The sequence below is a fragment of the Nycticebus coucang genome, chromosome 8 (assembly GCF_027406575.1).
Source record: "Nycticebus coucang isolate mNycCou1 chromosome 8, mNycCou1.pri, whole genome shotgun sequence".
NCBI classification, from domain to species: Eukaryota; Metazoa; Chordata; class Mammalia; order Primates; family Lorisidae; genus Nycticebus; species Nycticebus coucang.
In genome coordinates this window covers 10,260,235-10,283,664 of record NC_069787.1, presented here as the reverse complement: position 1 = coordinate 10,283,664, position 23,430 = coordinate 10,260,235, and the positions used below count along the sequence as shown (strand labels likewise).

The window sequence follows — 23,430 nt, the reverse complement described above, 5'->3', positions numbered from 1 at the left end:
TTGTTTTGGGTCCATAGACTCTGGTCTGAAAAGAACCTGTTTGTACAAAGATGTAGGGGTCTTATGATGAGGTGAGCTTGTAGAAAATGGTTGGTCCACCCCCAAACGGAGGCGCCCTGTATCACCTTGACCAAAAGAGAGATCATTTAGTCTGCAGGGGGACTCAGGATTCTTAGTTTACAGATCCCACAGATGGACAGCTTAGTCCCCAAGACTGCTCTCCCCCACCACCTCTCCACCCCCCACCCCCGCCATTCACAAGTCCAGACCTAAAACCATTCACAAGTCCAGACCTTCAAACCTTCTGACTGACTGGTTCAAGTTGGAGTAATGGAGCGCAGGCTCAGCAGCTCGCCACCTGCAAAAGCCAATAACAAGGTGTTTAAAGGAAACTGACTTTATTCCAGAGCTGGCAGTGGGGAAAAGGCCAAGGCTCACGCCTCAAAGAAACCATTTCAAAGTCTTGGGCTGAGGGTAGAGGCTCAAGAAGGGAATTTGGTATGAAGGTCATGCAGGAGTGGCAAGGAAGTGTTATCAGTAGGATGACTATCTTGAACTATTGTTCCACCTGGTGAATGGGCTTGCTTTATTGCATAGACTGTTTATCTAAACTATGTAATTGTGCCTTTGAGATAATCTACTGGTGCTCTGGATTGTTTCAAGATTCAGTCTCTGGAACTTCTAAATAAGCACATAATTAGATACGGGTAACTTGTGCAAGGGAGTGCTTGGTGGAAAGGAGGGTAAAGGTCAGTATTTCCTCATGAGGAAATAGGCAAGAAAATTTCAAAACGGAGCACTGAAAAACAGGACACTAGTGACTTTCCCTTGACTCCCTCTTTAGGTTAAATTAACTTACCAGAGCAGCTCACAGAATTCAGGAAAACACATTTCCCAGTTTATTATAAAGAATATAACACAGCCTGAGCAACAGAGACACCCTGCCTCTGCTAAAAATAGCAAAATTAGGGCCAAGTTCAGGGGCTTACACCCAAAATCCCAGCACTTTAGGAGGCCAAGGTGGGTGGATCCCCTGAACTCAGGGATTGGAGACCAGCCTGAGCAAGAGGGAGAATCTGTCTCTACTAACAACAACAACAACAAAAAAAAAAAGTATTGTGGCAGGTTGCTATGAACTATGATGACATAGCATTCTACTCATATGCTATGATGACATAGCATTCTACAGCCCCCTCCCCCTAACCCCTCTTCCCCCGCTTTCCCCCGGCCTCCCAGAGTGCTAGGATCCCTTGAAGCTGGGCCCTCTAGACAAGCCTGGGAAATATAGAGAGACCTCATCTCTTTAAAAAATAAAATAATTAGCTGATCATGATGGTGTGTATCTATGGTCCTAGTTTCTTGGGAGGCTGAAGCAGGAAGATTGCTTGAGCCCAGGAGTTCCAGGTTGCCAGAAACTATGATTGCACTACTGCATTCTAGCCTGGATGACAAAGTGAGACATTGTCTCTTAAAAAAATTAAAATACTCTGATATATTCATCATAAAGTTGAAAAATTATACATCAAACTGAAGGAAGGTACCACCAAATTCAAAAAGGGGGGGGGGGACCAGCCATGTAGCAGCACCTCTCGCCCCCTACCATAAGAATGTGACCTTTGTAACTGTTCCAGGAAATAGCCCCGAGCTGAAGCAGATAACCGGTAACCAGTTCTGAGAAAAGAGCTAAGCAAATGTTTAACTGCTGATCTTGTCTTAAGACAGATGAGTAATGAACCAGAGTTCTTATCTGGAAAGCCCCTGCTATGTCTGCTACCCCTCCTTACCTTGTGGTTTTTGCCTTTATAAGCTTGTAAAACCTGCTGTTCGGGGCTTGACTCCTCTGCTCCTGAGAGAGTTACGAGTTAAGCCCCAGCATGCTGGAATAAAATCCTCTTGCTGATTGCATCAAGTGCCGTCTCTTGCGGTTGATTGGGACAGAGTGGGGGGTCCTGTCCCAAGTCTTTCAAAACCATCCTAAGTTGAGGAATATTTGTAGTTGAATTGGTGGGTAATATGTTCTTTGTTTAAGTTTTTGCGGAAAGCCTAAACTGCTTTCCAATGGGGCTATACCATTTTGCATTCCCACCAGAAATGTATGTGTGTCATTACTCCACATTCTCACTAGAACTTGAAACTCTCAATGTTTTGTTTTTTAATTTTAGCCATTTCAGTGGGTATCCCATTGTGGTTAATTTTCATTTCTCTAATGATCAGTGATGTTATCGGACATACAGGGTCTGGCTGCCTGTCACTGTCAGCCAATATACGGAGATAGGGATAGGTCCACCAAATTTTGTCAGAAGGCTGGGATTCTGGAGAACAGTGAGAGTAGCCTCTCCAAATGGTTCTGTTCTTCTATTTCCAAAATTACAGTTTTATACATAAAAATTCAAAGCAAAGACAACACCAACTCCTCTTCCAAGTAATAATCAGCATAACTCAGAGACCTATCACTGAGAGGGGATACCTGGAAAAGTAAGATCTAAGAGAACAGAGGTCTTTCGAAGGAGACCCCAAGGGTACACCTGTGAGGTCCTCCCTGTGGTGACTCAGCTCTTAGGAATTTGTAGACTTAACTTCCTGGGACATGGAGGCTAATGCTTGCTTCTGTGAAAGCCCATGGTTCTGTAAAAGCCAGAGCCCGCTTCTCCACTTGATTCATACTGACCAATGGGAAAGGTACCTATGGGCCTGAACTTTTTGACTGGGGATAAAAAGGAGAAAACTGAGCCAGTCGGGGAGCATGACCATTTTGAATTCTTCTGTGCTTCCGTCCATGGGCTGAAATAAACCCTTCCTCTTATAAACATGGTGTTTGGGTGCTCTTTCTCTCCATTGGGCTTTGTCTTCCTGCAACATTTGTGGTTCCCTGCCCGGGTTAGGTAATGGGTCAGAATTGTGTACGTGGGAGTGCTTGGAGACTGACTGAGAGGGGTCATAACAGGTGCAGCTCTGCCCCTCCTTCACAGGGCTAAACGATCATGTGACTGTCCCCTGTACATACCCCTGTTTTTACCCCTTTTGTAGCCCTGTTTTTACCTCATCTGTGACATGTGTGTGTTTTGTCTGAGGGAAGGAAATGAGAAACACACAGGGGAAGCCCACCGCAGCAGGAACTATCGTGAAGCATTTTAAGAAAGGGTTTACAGAAGACTATTTGGTAACTATGTCTCTGGGAAGATTAAGAACTTGATGTGAGCAGGAATGCTTCAAATGCCTTGTTGGTCAGGCAACTGTGGTATCCTTTGAGATAAAATTAGTTTTAAATCTGTTATTCAAGTTAAAATATTCGAAGATTATAAAACTGCCATCTCTGTAATATTACTAAATTTGCTAGATTCAACTGTAAGGTTACTTCTTCACTTTAAGCCTCTGAATTCTGAGGCCAAGAGAGGTAGCCATGGTAAGGCTTAAGGGCATATTTCCCATACTTAGGCCACCAGCTACAAGGCACAGTTTAGCCAACATGGCTCCTTCTTCTCTGTCCCCACTTTGCCCCCCCTGGCTACTCTGAGAGAAACTGGATGTTCTGGTTTCCTTCTTCTGTCTTGAACTCTGTGCCTGGTAAAGGAATTAAAGATACAGGTCCTGTCCTTTGTGGCCATTTTTAATGCCACCTGGCCATATGAGACTTAGGGGGACAATGAAAAGACATCAGAAATGATGCCTAGGTTGTGGTTTCAGAACATTTTTTGGCAACTTAAAAAAGTCATGTCATTACAGGGATTTCTTCTTCAGTAGGTCCTTAGTTTCAGAGATTTGAAGAATGAACCCACAGACCACACAGATAAGTGGTAAGATAAGATTTTAATAGGACGGAAAAGAATGCAGGAGGAAAAAGTACCAAAGCTTCTGGCAAAAGGGAAGACCCAAGTCAGAAGTCTTCTACGTGGGTCCTTTGTCTGGGGGTATATATTACATTTTGGCCAGGAATTGGTAGGTGGAAAAACACCTTTACAAACTTAATGGGTGTATTAACAAACGAATGAATGCAGTCTCCCATCTGTGGCAAGATTATTAGGTCTTTGCAGTTTTTGTCTGGGGGAAGAGATTAGAGTGTGTGCTCCCTACTCAAGGTGGAACCACCCAAAAATGTTTCAGGCTGCTTTGTCCATGATCTTGCTAGAGCCCAGAGAGTGTGGCCTGGAAAGAGCAGCCTGTTTGTGCCTAGAGATGGGAGTCTAATTTCTGAGCTTACCAGGGCCTAAAGAATGGGGGCTCCCTTTCCAGCCCTGAATGGAGAAATCCTGTATCAATGTTATATTCCATAAAATGTCTCTCATTTATAAAATGTAATAATTTAGTTGTTCAGATTGTTTGGGAAACTGAGATTTTTGTCAAAGAATAGATTCTTGCTTTTAAACCCTCTAATTAACAAATGTTTTAAACCTTTCATATTTGGCAAAACTTCCAAAATCAAAACTCTAAATTTGGTCTTTTTTTTGAAATATTAGCACCTGTAGTCCCAGCCACTCAGGAGGCTGAGGCAAGAGAATCGCCTAAGCCCAGGAGTTTGAGGTTGCTGTGAGCTGTGACACCATAGTACTCTACCAAGGGTGATAAAGTGAGACCCTGGATCTAAAAAAAACCAAAACTCTGAATTTGGTCTTTGAAATTTAGGACCCCTCAAAGTCTGAAAAAGACATATTAGTGTTAGTTGGTATATTAAAAATGTATTTAAAAATTGTCAAATATAAAATGGTGATTAATTTTCTATAAATTATGTTTATAGGTATGTCCTAATATTATAAAATATTAGTCTATCTTAGCATATGTTGTCAATAATAATAATTTTTTTTTTTTTTGTCGCATCACAGCTCACAGCAACCTCCAGCTCTTGGGCTAGGGCGAGTCTCTTGTCTCAGCCTCCTGAGTACCTGGGACTACAGGCGCCTGCCACAACGCCTGGCTATTTTGAAACTGTTTTTTTTTTTTTATTTTTATTTATTTTTTTTTTGTAGAGACAGAGTCTCACTTTATGGCCCTCGGTAGAGTGCCGTGGCCTCACACAGCTCACAGCAACCTCCAACTCCTGGGCTTAAGCGATTCTCTTGCCTCAGCCTCCTGAGTAGCTGGGACCACAGGCGCCCGCCACAACGCCCGGCTATTTTTTGGTTGCAGTTTGGCCGGGGCCGGGTTTGAACCCGCCACCCTCGGTATATGGGGCCGGCGCCCTACTCACTGAGCCACAGGCGCCGCCCAATGCCTGGCTATTTTGGTTTCAGTTGCCACTGCTGTTTTAGCTGGCCGGGGCCAGGTTAGAACCCATCACCCTTGGTATATGAGGCCATAGCCCTACCCACTGAGCCACAGGCACCACCCAGTCAATAATAATTTTAATTCATCTCAGAAAGTGTTTTTGTAACTAAGTCCAAAGTTTGTCCTTCAAGGAAAGTAGTAGAAAAAACTGGCAAGTTCTCTTAAATTCAAATTTCTGATGACTTTGGAGATTAAATACCATCAGACTAGAAGCAAACTTCCAGGACTTTAATTAGAAAGCTAACACGTCCATAAGTATTGCTAACCTAACTTCAGTCAGAACAGAAATCAGTTACATGGAACTGAGCTGATTTGGCTTTTTGTTTGAAACATTGCTGATTTTTTCTGTGTTCTGTTTTCCAGAAGTCAAGAAAACCATTTTCTATCTTTTAAACTGTTTGTAGCTTTGGACAATGTATGTACTTATGAGGAAAATTGAAAACATTTATTATTTTTCTCTCTCCTTGATTTTTGCAGAATTTGAAAATCATTTGTAAATATTCTTTTTTTTTTTTTTTTTTTGAGACAGAGCCTGAAGCTGTTGCCCTGGGTAGAGTACCATGGCATCACAACTCACAGCAACTTCCAACTCCTGGGCTCAAGCGACTCTCCTGCCTCTACCTCCCAAGTAGCAGGGACTACAGGTGCCTGCCATAATGCCCAGCTATTTTTTGGTTGCAGCCATCATTGTTGTTTGGCAGGACGGGCTGGATTCGAACCTGCCAGCTCAGGTGTACACGGCTGGCACCTTAGCCGCTTGAGCCACGGGCACTGAGCCCATTTGTAAATATTCTTAATTTCTAACAATACAGTTATTTGCATGAGTTCAACAAGAATCTGTTTTGTTTTATAGGACACGATGAAAGACACTGGTTATTTCACCAAGGCTTTGACTGGAATAGCATTTTTAGAGGTGTCCAGACTGCATTAAGGACTTAAAGTTGACTTTATAAGGCCCAGAAAAAAGCCTTATAAAGCCTTATAAAGGCGTTAGAAATAGTGGCCAAATACTGCATCAATAACATTTCCTGGTCTGCAGTGAGTAAAGAATGTCACTTTCTAAGGGACAGGGGAGGATGGGTGGAGGACGATAATTGGTGGGACCACACCTACCGTGAATCTTACAAGGGTACATGTGAAATTTACTAAGTGTAGAATATAAATGTCTTAACACAATAACTAAGAAAATGGCATGAAGGCTATGTTAACCAGTTTGATGAAAATATTTCAAATTGTATATAAAACCAGCACACTGTACCCCATGATTGCATTAATGCACACAGCTATGATTTAATAATAATAAAAAAAAGAATGTCACTTTCTGACAGGTCTGGGAATCACAATTTGCTTTGGGACCTAAAGAAAAAAAGAATTTATTCAATGTATACAAGTGTCTAATGGCACAGCTGAAACCTGGGCTTGTGGAAAGTTTTCAAGTCTAACCCGAGATTCCTTATAAAAGATTCCAGCAAAGCCAATTTTAAAAGGAAGAAAAGCCTAAATGGCTAATAATTATTCTTGCTGCACTATATGCAAATAATCAGACCTGATAGTACAGTTTATTTTGGCAATTAAATTAATTCTGCTATAATTTGTTTTTAGTAAAGTAAGGAATTAGAAAGAGAAAAATCATTCAAAAAACAAAACAAAACAAAACAGAAAACAAACTATGGCCGACCTGTATTAGATTCCAGGTTTGTCTGCAACACCAGCTCATAAAATGAGACATAGCTGTTTAACTAAACTAATCTGTTAGATGGGACTTAGAGACTGGCCAAAGAATATAGAATTATATACAGTAGTTACATTTGCTCTGAAGCCTTAAAGCTCAAAAAGGTCACCTATTGGCTACACTGGAAAAATTTGTGCAGTATTAAATGCTATCTGCTGTATCCATATAGATATCTCAGGAAAAACTGGAAGCTGAATATTCACTTGAATTGCCCAGAACTTTGGATCAGTTCTGTAGGAATGCTTAAAAGTAGGTATTATCAGGCAGCTCCTGTGGCTCAAAGGAGTAGGGCGTTGGCCCCATATGCTGGAGGTGGTGGGTTCAAACCCAGCCCCGGCTAAAAACTGCAAAACAAAACAAACAAACAGCAACAACAAAAAAAACTAGGTATTATCTTAAGAACTGTGATAAGACTGTAAAATGTTCTCATTGTGCAAACCTTTGCCTCAAAATCCAGAACTTGTAGATATTTTCAGGTGACTGCTAAATGGTTTCATTCTCTTACCCTGGACCCCACCTTGACTTCGTCTCTGTTGAGAAAACCAGAAAGTCACAAACATATGCAAAGTGGCTGAGGTCATGCAGAAGCCAGATGAAAGCCCTTGGGGATTTCTATGAAAGACTGTGTGAAACATACATACTGGCCAAATCATTGCATGAAACCACAAATGGGGAAGCAAAAGGACCAATTGAATAGAAGTCTGACCAACTAAAAGCCTTCAAGAGACTAAAGGAAAAACTGCAGGCAGCCCTGGTGCAAGGCCACCCTGACCTGGCCTAGTCTTTTGAACTGTATGTAGCAGAAAGAAATAGAACTGGTAAGGGAATGCTCACCTAGAATGTAGAATCCTGGGCAAGACCCGTTGCTTATTTCTCTAAGCAACTTGATGGGGTCTTGAAAGGATGGCCCTGTGCCTAACACTTGCAGACCACTACCATGCTGGTGCAAGCTGATAAGTTGACTTTGGGACAAAACTCAAGCATCTGAGTATCATACGTAGTGGTCAATCTTATGAACACCAAAGAGCACCACTGGTTGACCAACTCATCCCTCACCAAATAGCAAAGCTTACTGTGTAAAAATCCAAGGTTAGTTATAGAGGTTGTATGCATGAGGCGTGCCCATAGGATAAAAGGGGGAAAAAATTAAGAAACTTCTGGAGAAATATTTCTATATTCCCCTGTTGGCCACCCTTGTCAAGAAAGTCAGCCAGCATTGTGTATCATGCAGCCAACACAATGCTAAACAGGGACCACCCTGTCGCCTGAAATTCAGTCCTACAGGGAAGCCCCTTTTAAAGATATACAAACAGACTATACTGAGTTGTCCAAATGTGGAGGAAACTGCACATACAGTTTTGGTCTGCACATACTCAAGATAAGTGGAACCCTTCCCCACCAGGTCTGAAGCAATAAAAGTGTTGCCCAGAGAAATCATCCCATGGTTTAGATTGCCTCTCCAGTTTGGATTTGACAATGGACTGGCCTTTGTAACAGAAATAGTGCATATGACAGCTAAAGCCTTGAATATCACCTGGAAACTACATGTGGCATATAGGGCTCAATGCTCGGGCAGGGTAGAGCACATGAACAGAGCCATAAAACCAGAAATTAGTAAACTCTGCCAGGAAGCAAAGCTTAATTGGGTACAGGCCTTGCCACTGGTCTTGTTCAATATTAAATGTACCCCTTCTAAGAGGTCAGGGTACTCCCCTTATGAAATAATGTACTTAGCAGAAACTCCTGCAATTTAGAGGAACTCCTAAAAGAACTGGGACGGACTAAATTGAACAGGCAGTTTGAAGCCCTAGAAAGAGTAGCAAGGAAATCTCTACTTAGGTAATTAACCATGTTGTGTTCAGTCTTTTGTGTCTGTACATCCTTTCTCTCAAGGAAATAAAGTCTAAGTTAAAGATTAGAACCCAGACCCCCTCAAACCAAGGAGGAAAGGACCTTACACCTCCATCCTAACCACACCCAGAGCAGCAAAGGTTGAAGGGATCCTCTCTCCTGGATCCATCACAGCAGAATGAAGAAATCTTCACCACGCCATGAGAAACACAAACAGATGTAGCCAACCCCCATGAGAAAAAAAAACAGATCTAGCCAGCCCCTGCAAGTTACCCCAGTGGTTCTGCCTATAACTTTTGAGGCAGTAAACATGCTCTGCTCCAGCCACATCCTGGAAACTGGCTAGTCAATGCATGGCTGAAGCCTGAGGAAATTCCTCACGGGACTTGTCTTAATTGGTCTTTGGACTTTGGGAAAGGGAGAGGAAGAATGTGATCTGTGCGCTCACACCACTAAAATAGGAAAAAAGGTGACACTTTCATAGCTTTTGTAAATGTGAAGGCACCCAGAAAGGAACTTGCACTTATAATCTTATACAATACTCAATATGTGACACAGAGAAAGGTGAATATGTATATTACAACTCCACGGAGCCCCCCACCACGGTACAATTAAGGCCTGGAAACAGGACCGGAGAGAAGTCACAGTCCCTAAAATCTGAATGCTGGTCCAGACCAGGGAAATAAGAAAGCCCAGCCAGGGGAGTCCAAAGTTTAACACCTGCAGCGCCATCTGAAAGAAAGTACTGCATTGGAAGGAGCTGGGAAAGAAACTATGGGACAAATCAGAAACACCTCTATGCCTTAAATTTTATAGAAAAGTAGCGTGAAGTCGAATGTGAAAGGTGAAAATGTATGATAAAAGGCACCTAAGACAGTAAGAACTGCAGCAAAAGACATATTGTGCTCAAAAAAAAGGTAGTGGAGACAGATTGCTCCATAGGGTTGGTGTAACCCCTAAAGCTAGTCTTGCAAATTAATACCGGATCCTACAGGAGAAAGCTGATATTGAGGACCCAAATTAAAATATATAGAGAGTCTCAAAGGGGGGGGAATGAGAGAGGATACCCGGAAAAAGTAAGGTCTAAGAGTACAGGTTCTCAAGAAGACCTGAAGATATACCTGCTAGGGCCTCCCTGTGGTGACTCAGCTCTTAGGAATTTGTAGACTTAACTTCCTGGGACCTGGAGGCTGATGCTTGCTTCTGTGTGGAGCCTACTTTTCCAGCTTGATTCAAACTGACCAATGAGAAAGGTACCTGTCGGCTAGAACTTTTTGACTGGGGATAAAAAGGGAAAAAGCTGAGTCAGTTGGGGAGCATGGCTATTTTGAATTCTTCTGTGTCTCCCTCTGCGGGGTGAAATAAAGTCCTTCCTCTTATAAACATGGTGTTTGGGGGCTCTTTCTCTCCATTGGTCTTGTCTTCTTGAAACATTACAACATTTCAGTTTAAAAGTTAATTTCCTAAATCAATTCACCTAAACTCCTCAAGATAGACATCTTTAGGGCGTGAGCTAAATTTACAGAATAGTAAGAATGGGAGATGGGGTGAAGGTCAGGCAGGATCTAAATCAACCTGCCTTAGGCTGCCTGACTCCATCTTATTCTCAAAACATGTGCTTTCAGTGATGTTGAGTACCTTTTCACCTGCTTATGTTACCAAAGCAAGCTGGGGTCCACTCACTCACCGCAGCAAAGCCAGATACTGATCCCAAGAGTTGCAAGAAGAAAAAGATATTTTATTATATAGGGCAATGCAAAGAGTATATACACCTAATGCTTTTTTTTTGAGACAGAGCCTCAAGCTGTTGCCCTGGGTAGAGTGCCGTAGCATCACAGCTCACAGCAACCTCCAACTCCTGGGCTCAAGCAAGTCTCCTGTCTCTGCCTCCCAAGTAGCTAGGACTACAGGCGCCTGCCACAACACCCGGCTATTTTTTTTTTTTTTTTTTTTGGTTGCAGCCATCATTGTTGTTTGGCGGGCCCGGGCTGGATTCAAACCCACCAGCTCAGGTGTATGTGGCTGGCACCTTAGCCGCTTAGTCTAATGCTTAAGACTCAGACTCCCTGAAGAGGGCTGGTGGGGGGTGGTAATAAATAAATTCAGAGATTCTTTGGTTATAAGAAAGGAACGTTAAGGTGGGTGTGGCTCTTTTCAAGTCTCCCAGGAAGAACAAAGAAAGTGGCCAGAGTGTAGTCCTCAGTTCCTCCTGATCTACATTTTCCATCTGCTCGTGGTTCTGGAAGAACAATTCAAGAACACACGCTAAGATATTATCTTTTAGTTTTCATAGGGAGCTAAAATCCTTCCTGACTCTGGCTTGGTTAGAGAACTATTATTGCTACCTTCTTGCTTGTCAGGTTACTTATTTACTTTTATTTATTCATTTATTTTTTTGAGACAGAGTCTCACTCTGTCGCCCTCAGGAGAGTGCCCTGGCATCACAGCTCACAGCAACCTCCAGTTTTTGGGCTAGGCAATTCTCTTGCCTTAGCCTCCCAAGCAGATGGGACTACAGGCACTTGCCAGAATGCCCGGCTATGGGGCTAGGCTTGAATCTGCCACCCTGGGTATATGGGGCTGGCGCCCTACTCACTGAGCCATAGGCACTGCCTTATTTATTTAGTTTTGAGAGAGGCTAGAGTACCATGGCATCAGCCTAGCTCATAGCAACCTCCAACTCCCGGAGTTCAATAGATCCTCCTGCCTCAGCCTCCCAAGAAGCTGGGACTACAGGCACCTGCCACAATGCCTGGATAATTCTTTTATTTTTATTAGAGACGAGCCTTGCTCTTGCTCAGACCGGTTTGTAACTCCTGTGCTCAAGGGATCCACCACCTCTGCCTCCCAGAGTGCTAGGATTACAGGTGCGAGCCACTGCAACCCGCCTTCTCATTTACTTTTCCACCCCAGCTAGTAGCCCAGATTTCCCTTGAAGTGACTGAAGATTTTTCCTTTACTTCCATCCTTGGCCTCCACCCCACTTTAGCAGGCCCCTAAGAGGGCTATCTGCTCAGTCTCACTTAGTGGTCATTGTATATCTTTGGAGATATTTCTATTTGTAACAGAGGTAAAGGTTTAAATAAGGGCAACGCAATGTTTTAGGAGTTAAGAACTTGCCTTCCTGCCTGATGCCAGTAATCAAGGGGCAGAAAAATGTTCTTTGGTGTTTGTTTTCTAGTATCTTAAACCACAGGAGATAGCTCAACAGAGCTGTCTGAACTAAGGTCAGAAGGATCCTAAGATCTCAGAGACAAGGTTCATCAAACCACCAATTATAGTTAGACAACAATAGCCTAAAGCCAGAGCACGTGACCCTGTCAATTCTGACCCCTTTTAAAAAGCCTTTATGTTAGTTGTCTTTTTTGTTGAGTTGTAAAAGTTTCTTTTTTTTTGAGACAGAGCCTCAAGCTGTCACCCTGGGTAGAGTGCTGTGGCATCACAGCTCACAGCAACCTCCAACTCCTGGGCTCAAGCAAGTCTCCTGCCTCCGCCTCCCAAATAGCTGGGACTACAGGCGCCCACCACAATGCCCAGCTATTTTTTGGTTGCAGCCATCCTTGTTGTTTGGCGGGCCCAGGCTGGATGCGAACCCGCCAGCTCAGGTGTAGTGGCTGGCACCTTAGCCGCTTGAGCCACAGGAGCTGAGCCAAAAGTTTCTTTTTAAAGTAAGTTAACTCAGGCGGTGCCTGTGGCTCAGTGGGTAGGGCACTGGCCCTATATACCAAGCATGGTGGGTTCAAACTCCACCCTGGCCAAACTACAACAACAACAAAAATAGCTGGGCATTGTGGTGGGTGCCTGTAGTCCCAGCTACCTGGGAGGCGGAGGCAAGAGAATCGCCTAAGCCCAGGAGTTGGAGTTGCTGTGAGTTGTGACATCACCGCACTCTACCAAGGGTGATGAAGTGAGACTCTGTCTCAAAAAAAAAAAAAAAAAGAAAGTTAACTTTTTTTGGCCTAAAAGGAAGAAGTTGAGGCAAAATTAGTATAAGTAGAATGTCTGGCAGGTCCTGGTGGTTATGTAATCCTAGCATGTAGGATTACACCTATGTAATCCTAGCACTCTTGGGAGGCTGAGGCAGGAGGATCACTTGAGTTCAGGAGTTTGAGACCAGCCTAAGCAAGAGCAAGATCCTGTCTCCCCCTACAAACAGAAAAATTAGCTAGGTGGGATGACAGGGGCTTATACTTCCAGCTATTCAGTAGGCTGAAGCAAGAGGATCCTGGAATCCAGGAGTTTAAGGTTGCTGTGACGCTAGGCCAAGCCAAGGCACTCTAGCCTGGGTGACAAAATGAGACTGTCTCCAAAAAATAAAAAAAGAAAGTTTATTTGGGTCAAGTACGGAGAGCATAGATTTAAGCTGCCCTGAATACATTCCAATTATCACAAATTTCAGGAATGTGGGGAAAATGGGTAAGGAATTTAGTAACAAAATGACTTTAAGCAATTACCTCCAGGTAATTGCGTTTGAGGGGTGTGGGACATGACTGAAGTCTCAGGCTCAAGTCTCTGTGGCCCTGATAAATATTGCACACCTCAAGCAGACTGCTCTTAACTGTTTTTCTTTTCTCACTTAAAAACTATTTAAAAAAAATATATTAAGCGAACGATGGTGTAAAAATAGTGAACACAGAATATAGAAATCGGGAACGAGCTGCATGACGTTTTCGGCAAGATACTTAATGTCTTCGCAACCCAGCTTCAAAATGAGATATCTTTCGGGCAGCGCCTGTGGCTCAAGGAGAGGGTGCTGGTCCCATATGCCGGAGGCAGCGGGTTCAAACCCAGCCCCGGCCAAAAACCACAAAAAATAAAAAAAAAAAAAAAAAAAAGAGATATCTTTCAAAAGAGATGAAACCTGATACTTCCCTTCCCCACCGTGCGGAGCTCGGCGCGCATGCTCCCTTCCTTCCGACTTTGTCCCGACTCCCGCCCCGAGACCGGGGTTGCCGCGACCTCTGGCCTGACTTCCGTTTCCGGGTTTGGCGGGCGGCTTCCGGCGGCGTGACCAATTTGTGTGAGGCCGGCGGTTCCGGAGCTGGAAGGGTCTGCGCTGGTGGCCGGTAACTGAGCGCGGGTGGGCAGGACCGGGTGTGGTTCCTCCGGCATTCGGCTTCGGGACCGAGGGGCGGCCTTTGTCTTGCGGCCGAGACCGGCGCCGGGCTTAACTTCAACCTCGGTCCCACAGTTAAGGTCATTTCGCCGTCCCTCCCGGCCCTTGACCCGCTCCTGTGGGCGGGAATCGGACGACGTTAGTTCTGGGCCATTTAGCGCGGATTGGCTGTCTGACCTTTGGACAGGTCTTTTCGCTGACTTGGGCTGTCTGATTTAGAACGCCTTATTTAGATACCGTCGTATTTACAGTGACTGTGTGCTCCCTACGGGAACTGACCTAGCGTTAAACAATGTTGCCTGACACAGCTCTGAGCCCACTTAAATTGTTTTGAGTCTCAAGCCCTTTGAAAACCTAGTGAGAGCTATGGATACCCCCACCTCCCTAATACAGCTCCTCCCACCCCCATCCAAACACACACCAATGTTTGGGTAAGGCAAGGTGGTTTACTATTTCAGATATTTCCTGAACCCATCCGTGGATCCCAGAGCCTGACAAGTACGTGTAGTAGGTGTTAAGTACTTATAGTCATTAGATAGTAAGTGTTCAGTTAGTCATTTTTATTTTATTATTTTATTTTATTTTTTTGAGACAGAGCCTCAAGCTATCGCCCTGGGTAGAGTGCTGTGGCATCACAGCTCACAGCAACCTCCAACTCCTGGGTTCAAGCGATTCTCCTGTCTCCGCCTCCCCAGTAGCTGGGACTACAGGCGCCCGCCACAACACCCGGCTAGTTTTTGGTTGCAGCTGTCATTGTTTGGCGGGCCGGGGCTGGATTTGAACCCTTCAACTCAGGTGTATGTGGCTGGTGCCTTAGCCGTTTGAGCTACAGGCGCCGAGCCCAGTTAGTCCATTTTTAAATGCATGAAACGCTGGCCATTTCATGGGAGGGAAGAAGATAGATACCCTCTTAAAGTTTTAATCATTAGCCTTGGAAGTGTGTTACTCATACCTAAGTCTCCCATTAACTCTAGGAGAGAGGAATTATTTAATTTCCATTTTGAGATTTGGGGGAGTTAAGTTGCCTTAGGTCATTCATTCTTTAAGTGATGGAGGCTACTCTTCAGACCCCTATGTGAAACTCAAGCCCCATGTTCTTAGCCTCTAGCTAGAGGGAAAGAGAAATGTATTTGAATGTTCCCCACTGCTTCTGTTGGTAATTGTCATAATTAGGAGATGGTTTTTATTAACATAGATGACTACAAACCAAGCATTACACGTTGTGGAAATACTTTTTGTCTGTCTCCTTTTCTTCCATGATATCTGGCTTGCTTGTTTGATAATGACATGTTTTACAACTTTCACTCTATGCCCATCTTCATTCATCCTTTTTAACTTTGGTTGATACTAATGAGGTATGTTGACTGATTATGGCTATATCATTTATGTTGCCTTAGTCTTTCTACCTTCCAAAGCGTATGTTTTTAAGTATAGTTGAACTATAACTGGGTGATATTGATACCTTTTTTCTTTTCTGTACTTTTATTTTTTTTTTACTGATTTAAGTCCCTATTTTATTTTTTTATCTTTTATTTTTTTAATTTTTATTATTTATTTTTATTAAATCATAACTTTGTACATTGATGCATTTATGGGGTTCAGGGTACTGCTTCGATATAAAATGTGAAATGCTTACGTTGAACTAAATAATACATCCATCACAATTATACTAATTTTTTAATAGTTTTGAAATGTACCATTGCATCATGCACATTAGGTGAGATCCCCCCAAATACCCTCCCTCTTTCCATATCCCCCCTCTCCTCCCCTCTCCCTCCTCTTCCTTTCTACTTTCTGGACTATAGTTATGTTTTGCCATTCATATGAATGTGTAGGTGATTATATATTGATTTCATAGTAGTATTGAGTACATTGGATACTTTTTTTTCCTGTACTACTTTTAAAGGGATTGTATTAGGGATCTTGGAAACACTGCCATCATGTCTGACATTCAAGAAGCCACTAGCCAGCTCCTAGACGTGAACCTTCATGAGAACCAGAGATCTGTACAAGAGGCAGAAAGTGACCTCAGAAGTGAGTCTGAACTTCTAGTCACTATTGGAGCCACTGTACCTACTGGCTTTGAGCAAACAGCTGCAGATGAAGTGAGAGAGAAATTGGGGTCATCGTGCAAAATCAGCAGAGACCGTGGCAAGATATATTTTGTCATTTCAGTGGAAAGTCTGGCTCAGGTTTGAATGAAGCAATATTTAAAACAGTTTCTAACTTCGTTTTATGGTTATTCTTCAGTTTACAGGCTCCCCTGGAATCCCTCTTGATTTTCTTTGCTCTGTTCTAAATCAGGTGATTTTAAAGTAATACTGCATTTTCAACTGGGTCCTGGATTTGTGTGTTTCACTACAGGTTGAAGATGCTTGGGACCACAAGTGTTTGGGATTTTAGATTTTTATTCAGATTTTAGAATATTTGTGTTATACTTATGGATTGAACATCCCTAATCTGAAAATCCAAAATACTCCACTGAGCATTGTTTTAGTGCTCAAAAAGTTTCAGATTTGGGATGCTTAACCTTTAGTCGGTTTTCTATACATATATATATATATATACATTTTTTTTTTTTTTTTTGTAGAGACAGAGTCTCACTGTACCGCCCTTGGGTAGAGTGCCGTGGCGTCACACGGCTCACAACCTCTAACTCTTGGGCTTATGCGATTCTCTTGCCTCAGTCCGCCACAACGCCCGGCTATATATTTTTTTGTTGTTGTTGTTGCAGTTTGGCCGGGGCTGGGTTTGAACCCGTCACCCTCGGCATATGGGGCCGGCGCCCCACTCACTGAGCCACAGGCGCCGCCTCCGGTTTTCTATATTTTTTTTAGAGACAGTCTCACTCCATTGCCCTGGGTAGAGTACCATGGTGTCATACCTCAGAGCAACATCAAACTCTTAGAGTCAAGCGATCCTCTTGCCTCAGCCTTCCAAGTAGGCACCCACCACAATGCCTGGCTAGTTTTTCTATTTTTAAGTAGAGAAGGGGTCTTACTCCTGCTCAGGCTGGTCTCGATCTTCTGAGCTCAAGCAATTCATCCCCATTGGCCTCCCAGAATGCTAGGATTACAGGTGTGAGCCATTGTGTTTAGCCGGTTTTCTAGATTTTTAGAAGTGATCTTAGTATTTCTTGAGGATTGAATTCACCAGAAAGAATCGCATTTAACTCTGAGTATCTAGTATACGACTTTTAACTTGGTTATTTTAGTATCTAGCTGAAGACCAGTTTAGACTTTGGTGATGAAGCATAAGAAATTGTTCTTTTAATCTTTGTGAAAGAAGTTCATGTTCCGGGGTGGCACCTGTGGCTCAATGGAGTAGGGTGCTGGCCCCCTATGCTGGAGGTGGCGGGTTCAAACCCAGCACAGCCAAAAAATTGCAAAAAAAAAGAAGTTCATGTTCTAAAGTACTTAGGAATCACTTGAACATGAGAATTGAAGGTTAGTAGGCTGCCATCCTACAGGAAAAGATAAGATATATCCCCGTACCACGTAAGTAACATGCGAATAGGCATTGTCAATTTTTTTCCACCAATATATCCCACGCTCTTAGTATGTGGGATATAGTAGGCACCAAATAATTTTTTGTGGGATGAATTGGTAAGCAAATGTCCATCATTTTAGTTGAGGTCATCAAGTAATTGACTCTCATTTTAGTTAGTGCCCTCAATAGCTTTGTGATGATAGACACTTCTATTATCCTCATTAATCATTGGACGTAGGAAGAATAAATAATTTGCCCAGGGTCATTCAGTAATCACAGAGGTAAAGCTCAACCCCCGCTCCACTCTTAAGCATTGCAATATACTGAAACACAGAGAGCCATGCAGGAAATATGACACAGCTCTATTTGATTGCCTTCATCTTTCCCTTTTCCCCTAAGCACATGTTACCCACAAAACACTTCAAGTTTCAGGGTGGCACCTGTGGCTCAAAGGAGTAGGGCTCTGGCCCCAGATGCCAGAGGTGGCAGGTTCAAACCCAGCCCCAGCCAGAAACTGCAAAAAAAAAAAAAAAACTTCAAGTTTCTGTGTTTCCTTTTATCCTTTCCTTTCTATAGGGAAGGGGCAGAAGATAATGGGTAACCAGCGATGGGATACTAGGGAGATAGGGAGATTTTTTTCTTTCCTTCCCTTTCCCTTTCCTCTCTCTTTGGACAGAGTCTCATTTTGTTGCCTTTGGTAGAGTGCCATAGTGTCATACCTCACAGCAACCTCCGACTCTTAGGCTCAAGTGATTCTCTTGCCTCAGTCTCCCCAAGTAGCTGGGACTACAGGCACCTGCCACAACACCTGGATATTTTTAGAGACAGGTCTTGCTCTGGCTCAGGCTAGTCTCAAACCTGTGAGCTCAGGCAATCCACCTGCCTCGGCCTCTTAGAGTGCTAGGATTACAGGCGTGAGCCACCATGCCTGGCCGAGATGGGAAGATTTTAAAATACAAAATAGAGGTAGTAGCTGCTTTAAAACTATTATGTCTAATTTTTTTACATTTAATTCTTGATAGCTTGTGCTATTTAAAAGCTTTCTCAGAATTTGTTATCTAACATTTTTTGTTTTCTGCTCAGGTTCATTGTCTGAGATCTGTTGACAACTTATTTGTAGTTGTTCAGGAGTTTCAAGACTACCAGTTCAAAAAAACAAAGGTGAGCTATCCCAAATATTATGGCTAATTTTCGGATGTCTTCTCCAAGGAGATTATTTCTATTTTTCACATTCTGTCATTGAGCATTACAGTTGCTTTTGTAATAGAGAATACTGGGAGGCTTTCCAGTAAAATCCAGAGATTTGCTCAGTCCATCCCAGAAGTTTTTTAAAAGTCAGCATTGAGTGGCTCAGCACCTGTAGCACAGTGGTTATGGTCCTAGACACATACACCGTGGATGACGGGTTTGAACCTGGCCTGGGCCAGCTAAACAATTGCAACGAGAACAACAACAGAAAAATAGCCGGGCGTTGTGGTGGGCTCCTGTAGTCTCTGCTACTTGGGAGGCTGAGGCAAGAGAATCGCTTAAAGAGGTTGCTGTGAGCTGAGATGCAACAGCACTCTACCGAGGGTGACATAATAAGATTCTATCTCAAAAAAAAGGCATTGAAAAACACGAAGGTTCAGAAATCAAATTGTTTGATTTTCTTACCAATGTATATATAAACCTTAGATTAGCTTTGTTGATATTTATATATATATATGGTTCTAAAACAGAATTGCTTCTAGAGTATGAACCAAAGGACAAGTTGGCAATTTATGTTGTCTACAAATAACAATTTTTCACCATCTTGCTTTTGCCCTGCTTTCTTCGCTAACTTCATTTTTTGAAATAAAGACAAAGTAATGTCTAAATACTCCTTCAGTTGTTAGGACAACAGCTTTGTCTCCAAAGAGTATTTAGCATTTTATCATCTGAGTCTTAAATATTCTACTGCTGCCTTAAATTGAAGGTTGAAAATAGATTGCAGTAAGCCTTTAGGATTTTTCCACATTGCTTTTTGGTCATGTTTCCAGACTCAGCTGCTTAAAAACTTTTCTCCTGGGCGGTGCCTATGGCTCAAGGAGTAGGGCGCTGGTCCCATATGCTGGAGGTGGCGAGTTCAAACCCAGCCCTAGCCAAAAAAACAAAAAAACTTTTCTCCTATCAATTTTATTGCCTATCTAGACATATTTTCTTTAAAAAATAACTATAATATGCTGTCTAATTCTCTAACTTATTTATTGGCAACAGGTTGATTTCCAAAACATTGTTTAAAACCTAGTCATGGCCGTGTGTGGTGGCTCACACCTGTAGTCCTAACACTCTGGGAGGCTAGGCAGCAGGATTGCTCGAGGTCTGGAATTCAAGACTAGCCTCAGAAAGAGCAATCCTGTCTCTACAAAATAAGAAAAAATAAGGTGGGTATAGTGGCTTGCTGCTATAGTCCCAGCTGCTTCCAAGGCTGAGGTAGGATTGCTTGAGCCCAGGAGCAGTCTCTGTGAGCTAGGACACCACTGCACAATATCCTGGGTGACAGTGAGACTCAAAAAAAAAAAAATAATAATAATAATAAAGCAATATGAGCCCACAGCCTAGAACCAATAAGACCAGACCTGGGTGGTACCTGTGGCTTAGTGAGTAGGGCACCGGCTCCATATACCAGGGGTGGCAGGTTTGAACCCAGCCCTGGCCAAACTGCAACAAAAAAATAGCTGGGCGTTGTGGCAGGTGCCTATAGTCCCAGCTACTCGGGAGGCTGAGCCTAAGAGCTGGAGGTTGCTGTGAGCCGTGATGGCACAGCACTCTATCAAGGGCGACAAAGTGAGACTCTGTTTCTAAACAAACAAACAACAAAAAACTCCTCTAGTAAGACCAGACCTAAAAGAATTCAAACTAAAAAGAAATATAAGGGCTGGATGTGGTGGCTCATGCCTGTAATCCTAGCACTCTGGGAGACTGAGGCAGGTGGATTGCCTGAGTTCATAGGTTCGAGACCAACCTGAACAAGAGTGAGACCCCCCGTTTCTAAAAATACCCAGGCATTGTGGCGAGTGCCTGTAGTCCTAACTATTTGGGATGCTGAGACAAGAGAAACACTTGAGCCCAAGAGTTTGAGGTTGCTGTGAGCTATGACACAGCACCTGTGGCTCAGTGTATAGGGCACTGGCCTCATGTACTGAGGGTGGCGGGTTTGAACCCAGTTCCAGCCAAACTGCAACAAAAAAATAGCTGGCCGTTGTGGCGGGTGCCTGTAGTCCCAGCTACTCTGGAGGCTGAGGCAGGATAATAGCCTAAGCCAAAGAGCTGGAGGTTGCTGTGAGCTGTGACGCCATGGCACTCTACTGAGGGTGACAGAGTGAGACTCTGTCTCTAAAAAAATAATAATAAATAAAAAGAAATGTAAATTTGATAAAAATGTAACTTTGAACACTAGTATTGTAACCTTATAGACTTCTGATAGTCATCAACAGCTGAATCATCTGGATGAAACTACAGTCTATTAAAAAGGTAGTCTATTGAAAATTATTTGCTAAGTATTTTGAAATTTTTTTTCTTTGCTTTTTTTTTTGAGACAGAGCCTCAAGCTGTCACCCTGGGTAGAGTGCTGTGGCATCACAGCTCACAGCAACCTCCAACTCCTGGGCTCAAGTGATTTTCCTGCCTCCACCTCCCAAGGGATTAGAGCTGGGATTATAGGTGGCCGCCAATTTTTTTTTTCTTTTCTTTTGGAGACAGTCTCATTCTGTCGTCGATGTTGGAGTGCAATGGCCTAATCATAGTTCCCTGTAACCTCGAGGTCCTGGCTCAAGGGATCTTCCTGCCTCAGCTTCCTAAGTATCTAAGACACACTACACTTTGCTAATTTTAAAAAAATTTTTGTAGGGATTGGGTTTCCCTGTTTTGTCCAGGCTGGTCTCAAACTCTAGACCCAAAGTGATTCTCCCACCTCAGCCTCTCAGAGTACTTGGATTATAGGTTTGAACTACCACAATCTAGCCTATACAATATTTTTTGAATCCCTGCTAAGAGCAATGATGAAACTGATTTTTTTTTTTTGTACTTTTTTCCTCTGTTTCAACTTTTATTATTTTTCTTAGTTTGGACCCTATGCCTTGTATTTCATTTATCATCTTTAATTTGACTTGTGGAAAGGAGATGAGGTTATCAGCATGTCTAAATTACTTCCCATTTTCTCTTTACCTTCCAACATACATGCCAGTTTGTAACATTTGTTTTCATTGTAGTCCTATAGTTAAATAGATCATAGGCACATTACCTGTGCTTTTATAGTTTTTCTTTTTATGCCTTGAATGGCTTGAGTTCAGAAATGTTTGTCTTTCATCTTTGCATTTGTTTAATAATTTGGGTATAAAATTTGGAGTTAACATTTTCCTTCCTTAAGAATATTGTACTGGGGTGGCCCTGTGGCTCAAAGGAGTAGGGCACCGGCCCCATATGCCGGAGGTGGTGAGTTCAAACCCAGCCCCGACCAAAAACTGCAAAAAAAATAAATAAATAAAAGAATATTGTACTGATAGATGCTTGTTTTCTTCTAGTACTAAATGTTGCTATGCAAATCTCTGAGGATGTCCTGATAGTTTTTTACTTATATGTTGCTTTTTTTGATATTTTTGGCTGGTGGTCAGGTAGTTTTTTTATTTTTAATCTTTTATGTCTAATTAAAGTCTACTAGAATATGTCTCATTGTTGATAACTCCGTGTTAGGACGTATTAGGCCACTTCTATTTCTAGAAAGTCTTCTTGAATTATTTGAGAAAAAGATTTTTTTTTTTTTTTGGAAACAGAGGCTCAAGCTGTCCCCTGGGTAGAGTGCTGTGGCATCACAGCTCACAGCAACCTCCAACTCCCAGGCTCAAGTGATTCTCCCGTCTCCGCCTCCCAAGTAGCTGGGATTACAGGCGCCTGCCACAAGACCTGGCTATTTTTTGGTTGCAGCCATCATTATTGTTTGGCGGGCCTGGGCTGGATTTGAACCCACCAGCTCAGGTGGCTGGCGCCTTAGCTGCTGGCGCCTTAGCTGCTTGAGCCACAGGTGCCAAGCCATGTTTTATTATTTTAAATCTCTTCTTTTGAATACCAGTTATATATATGTAGGATCTGTTTTGACTGTCTTTCATACTTAACATTTTCTCGCTAATCCTTTTTTCATTTTACTCATTATTTGCTTTGCTTTTTCTCCACATTCTTTTAGTATGCTTTCAGTAGTGTCTTTTCTTTTCTTTTTTTTTTTTTGTAGAGACAGAGTCTCACTTTATGGCCCTCGGTAGAGTGCCGTGGCCTCACACAGCTCACAGCAACCTCCAACTCCTGGGCTTAAGCGATTCTCTTGTCTCAGCCTCCCGAGTAGCTGTGACTACAGGCGCCCGCCACAACACCCGGCTATTTTTTGGTTGCACTTTGGCCAGGGCTGGGTTTGAACCCGTCACCCTCGGTATATGGGGCCGGTGCCTTACCGACTGAGCCACAGGCGCCGCCCAGTAGTGTCTTTTCTATGTGGTGCTATCTACTTGGTCTGCAGTGGTTATTTTTTAATTGATAATTCTTTGATGTGTGATAAGTTTTGTGATTTTCTTATTTTTTTAGATAGAGTCTGTCTCTGTTACCCCAGGTTGCTGAGCCTAGCTCACAGCAACTCAAACTTTGGTGCTCAATCTTCCTGCCTCAACCTTCCAAATAGCTGGAACAACGGGGGCCTGCCACAATGCCCAGCTAATTTTTCTGTCTTTATTAGTGAAGAGTCTGGTTTCAAACTGCTGAACTCAAGGGATCCTCCTGCCTCAGCCTCCCAGAGTGCTGGGATTACAAGGGTGAGCCACCACACCTGCCTGTGATTATATTTTAAAAAGTCCTTATATTGGAGAGATACATTCTGATATATTTATAGAAGAAATAACCTGCTGCCTGAGATCAGCTTCAAAATAACCAAGATGAGGCAGGATGGGTTGTGGCTATTTGATAGTCAGAGCTGCGCACCAGG

The 23,430-nt window shown here is 43.0% G+C and overlaps 1 protein-coding gene across 18 annotated transcripts in view; it reads left to right on the top strand.

The window, feature by feature from the left end:
• Positions 1 to 13,832: 13,832 nt before the first annotated feature.
• Positions 13,833 to 23,430, top strand: part of THUMPD3 (THUMP domain containing 3) — a 40,475-nt gene continuing 30,877 nt past the window's right edge. For 8 of the 18 annotated variants that reach the window (XM_053599327.1, XM_053599316.1, XM_053599326.1 and 5 more), the window contains exons 1-3: positions 13,839 to 13,908; positions 15,865 to 16,150; positions 18,531 to 18,608. In XM_053599327.1, the coding sequence (XP_053455302.1) occupies positions 15,899 to 16,150; positions 18,531 to 18,608 (330 nt within the window). In that variant the 5' untranslated portion in view covers positions 13,839 to 13,908; positions 15,865 to 15,898. The other 10 variants (XM_053599318.1, XM_053599317.1, XM_053599328.1 and 7 more) reach the window with 10 other exon arrangements.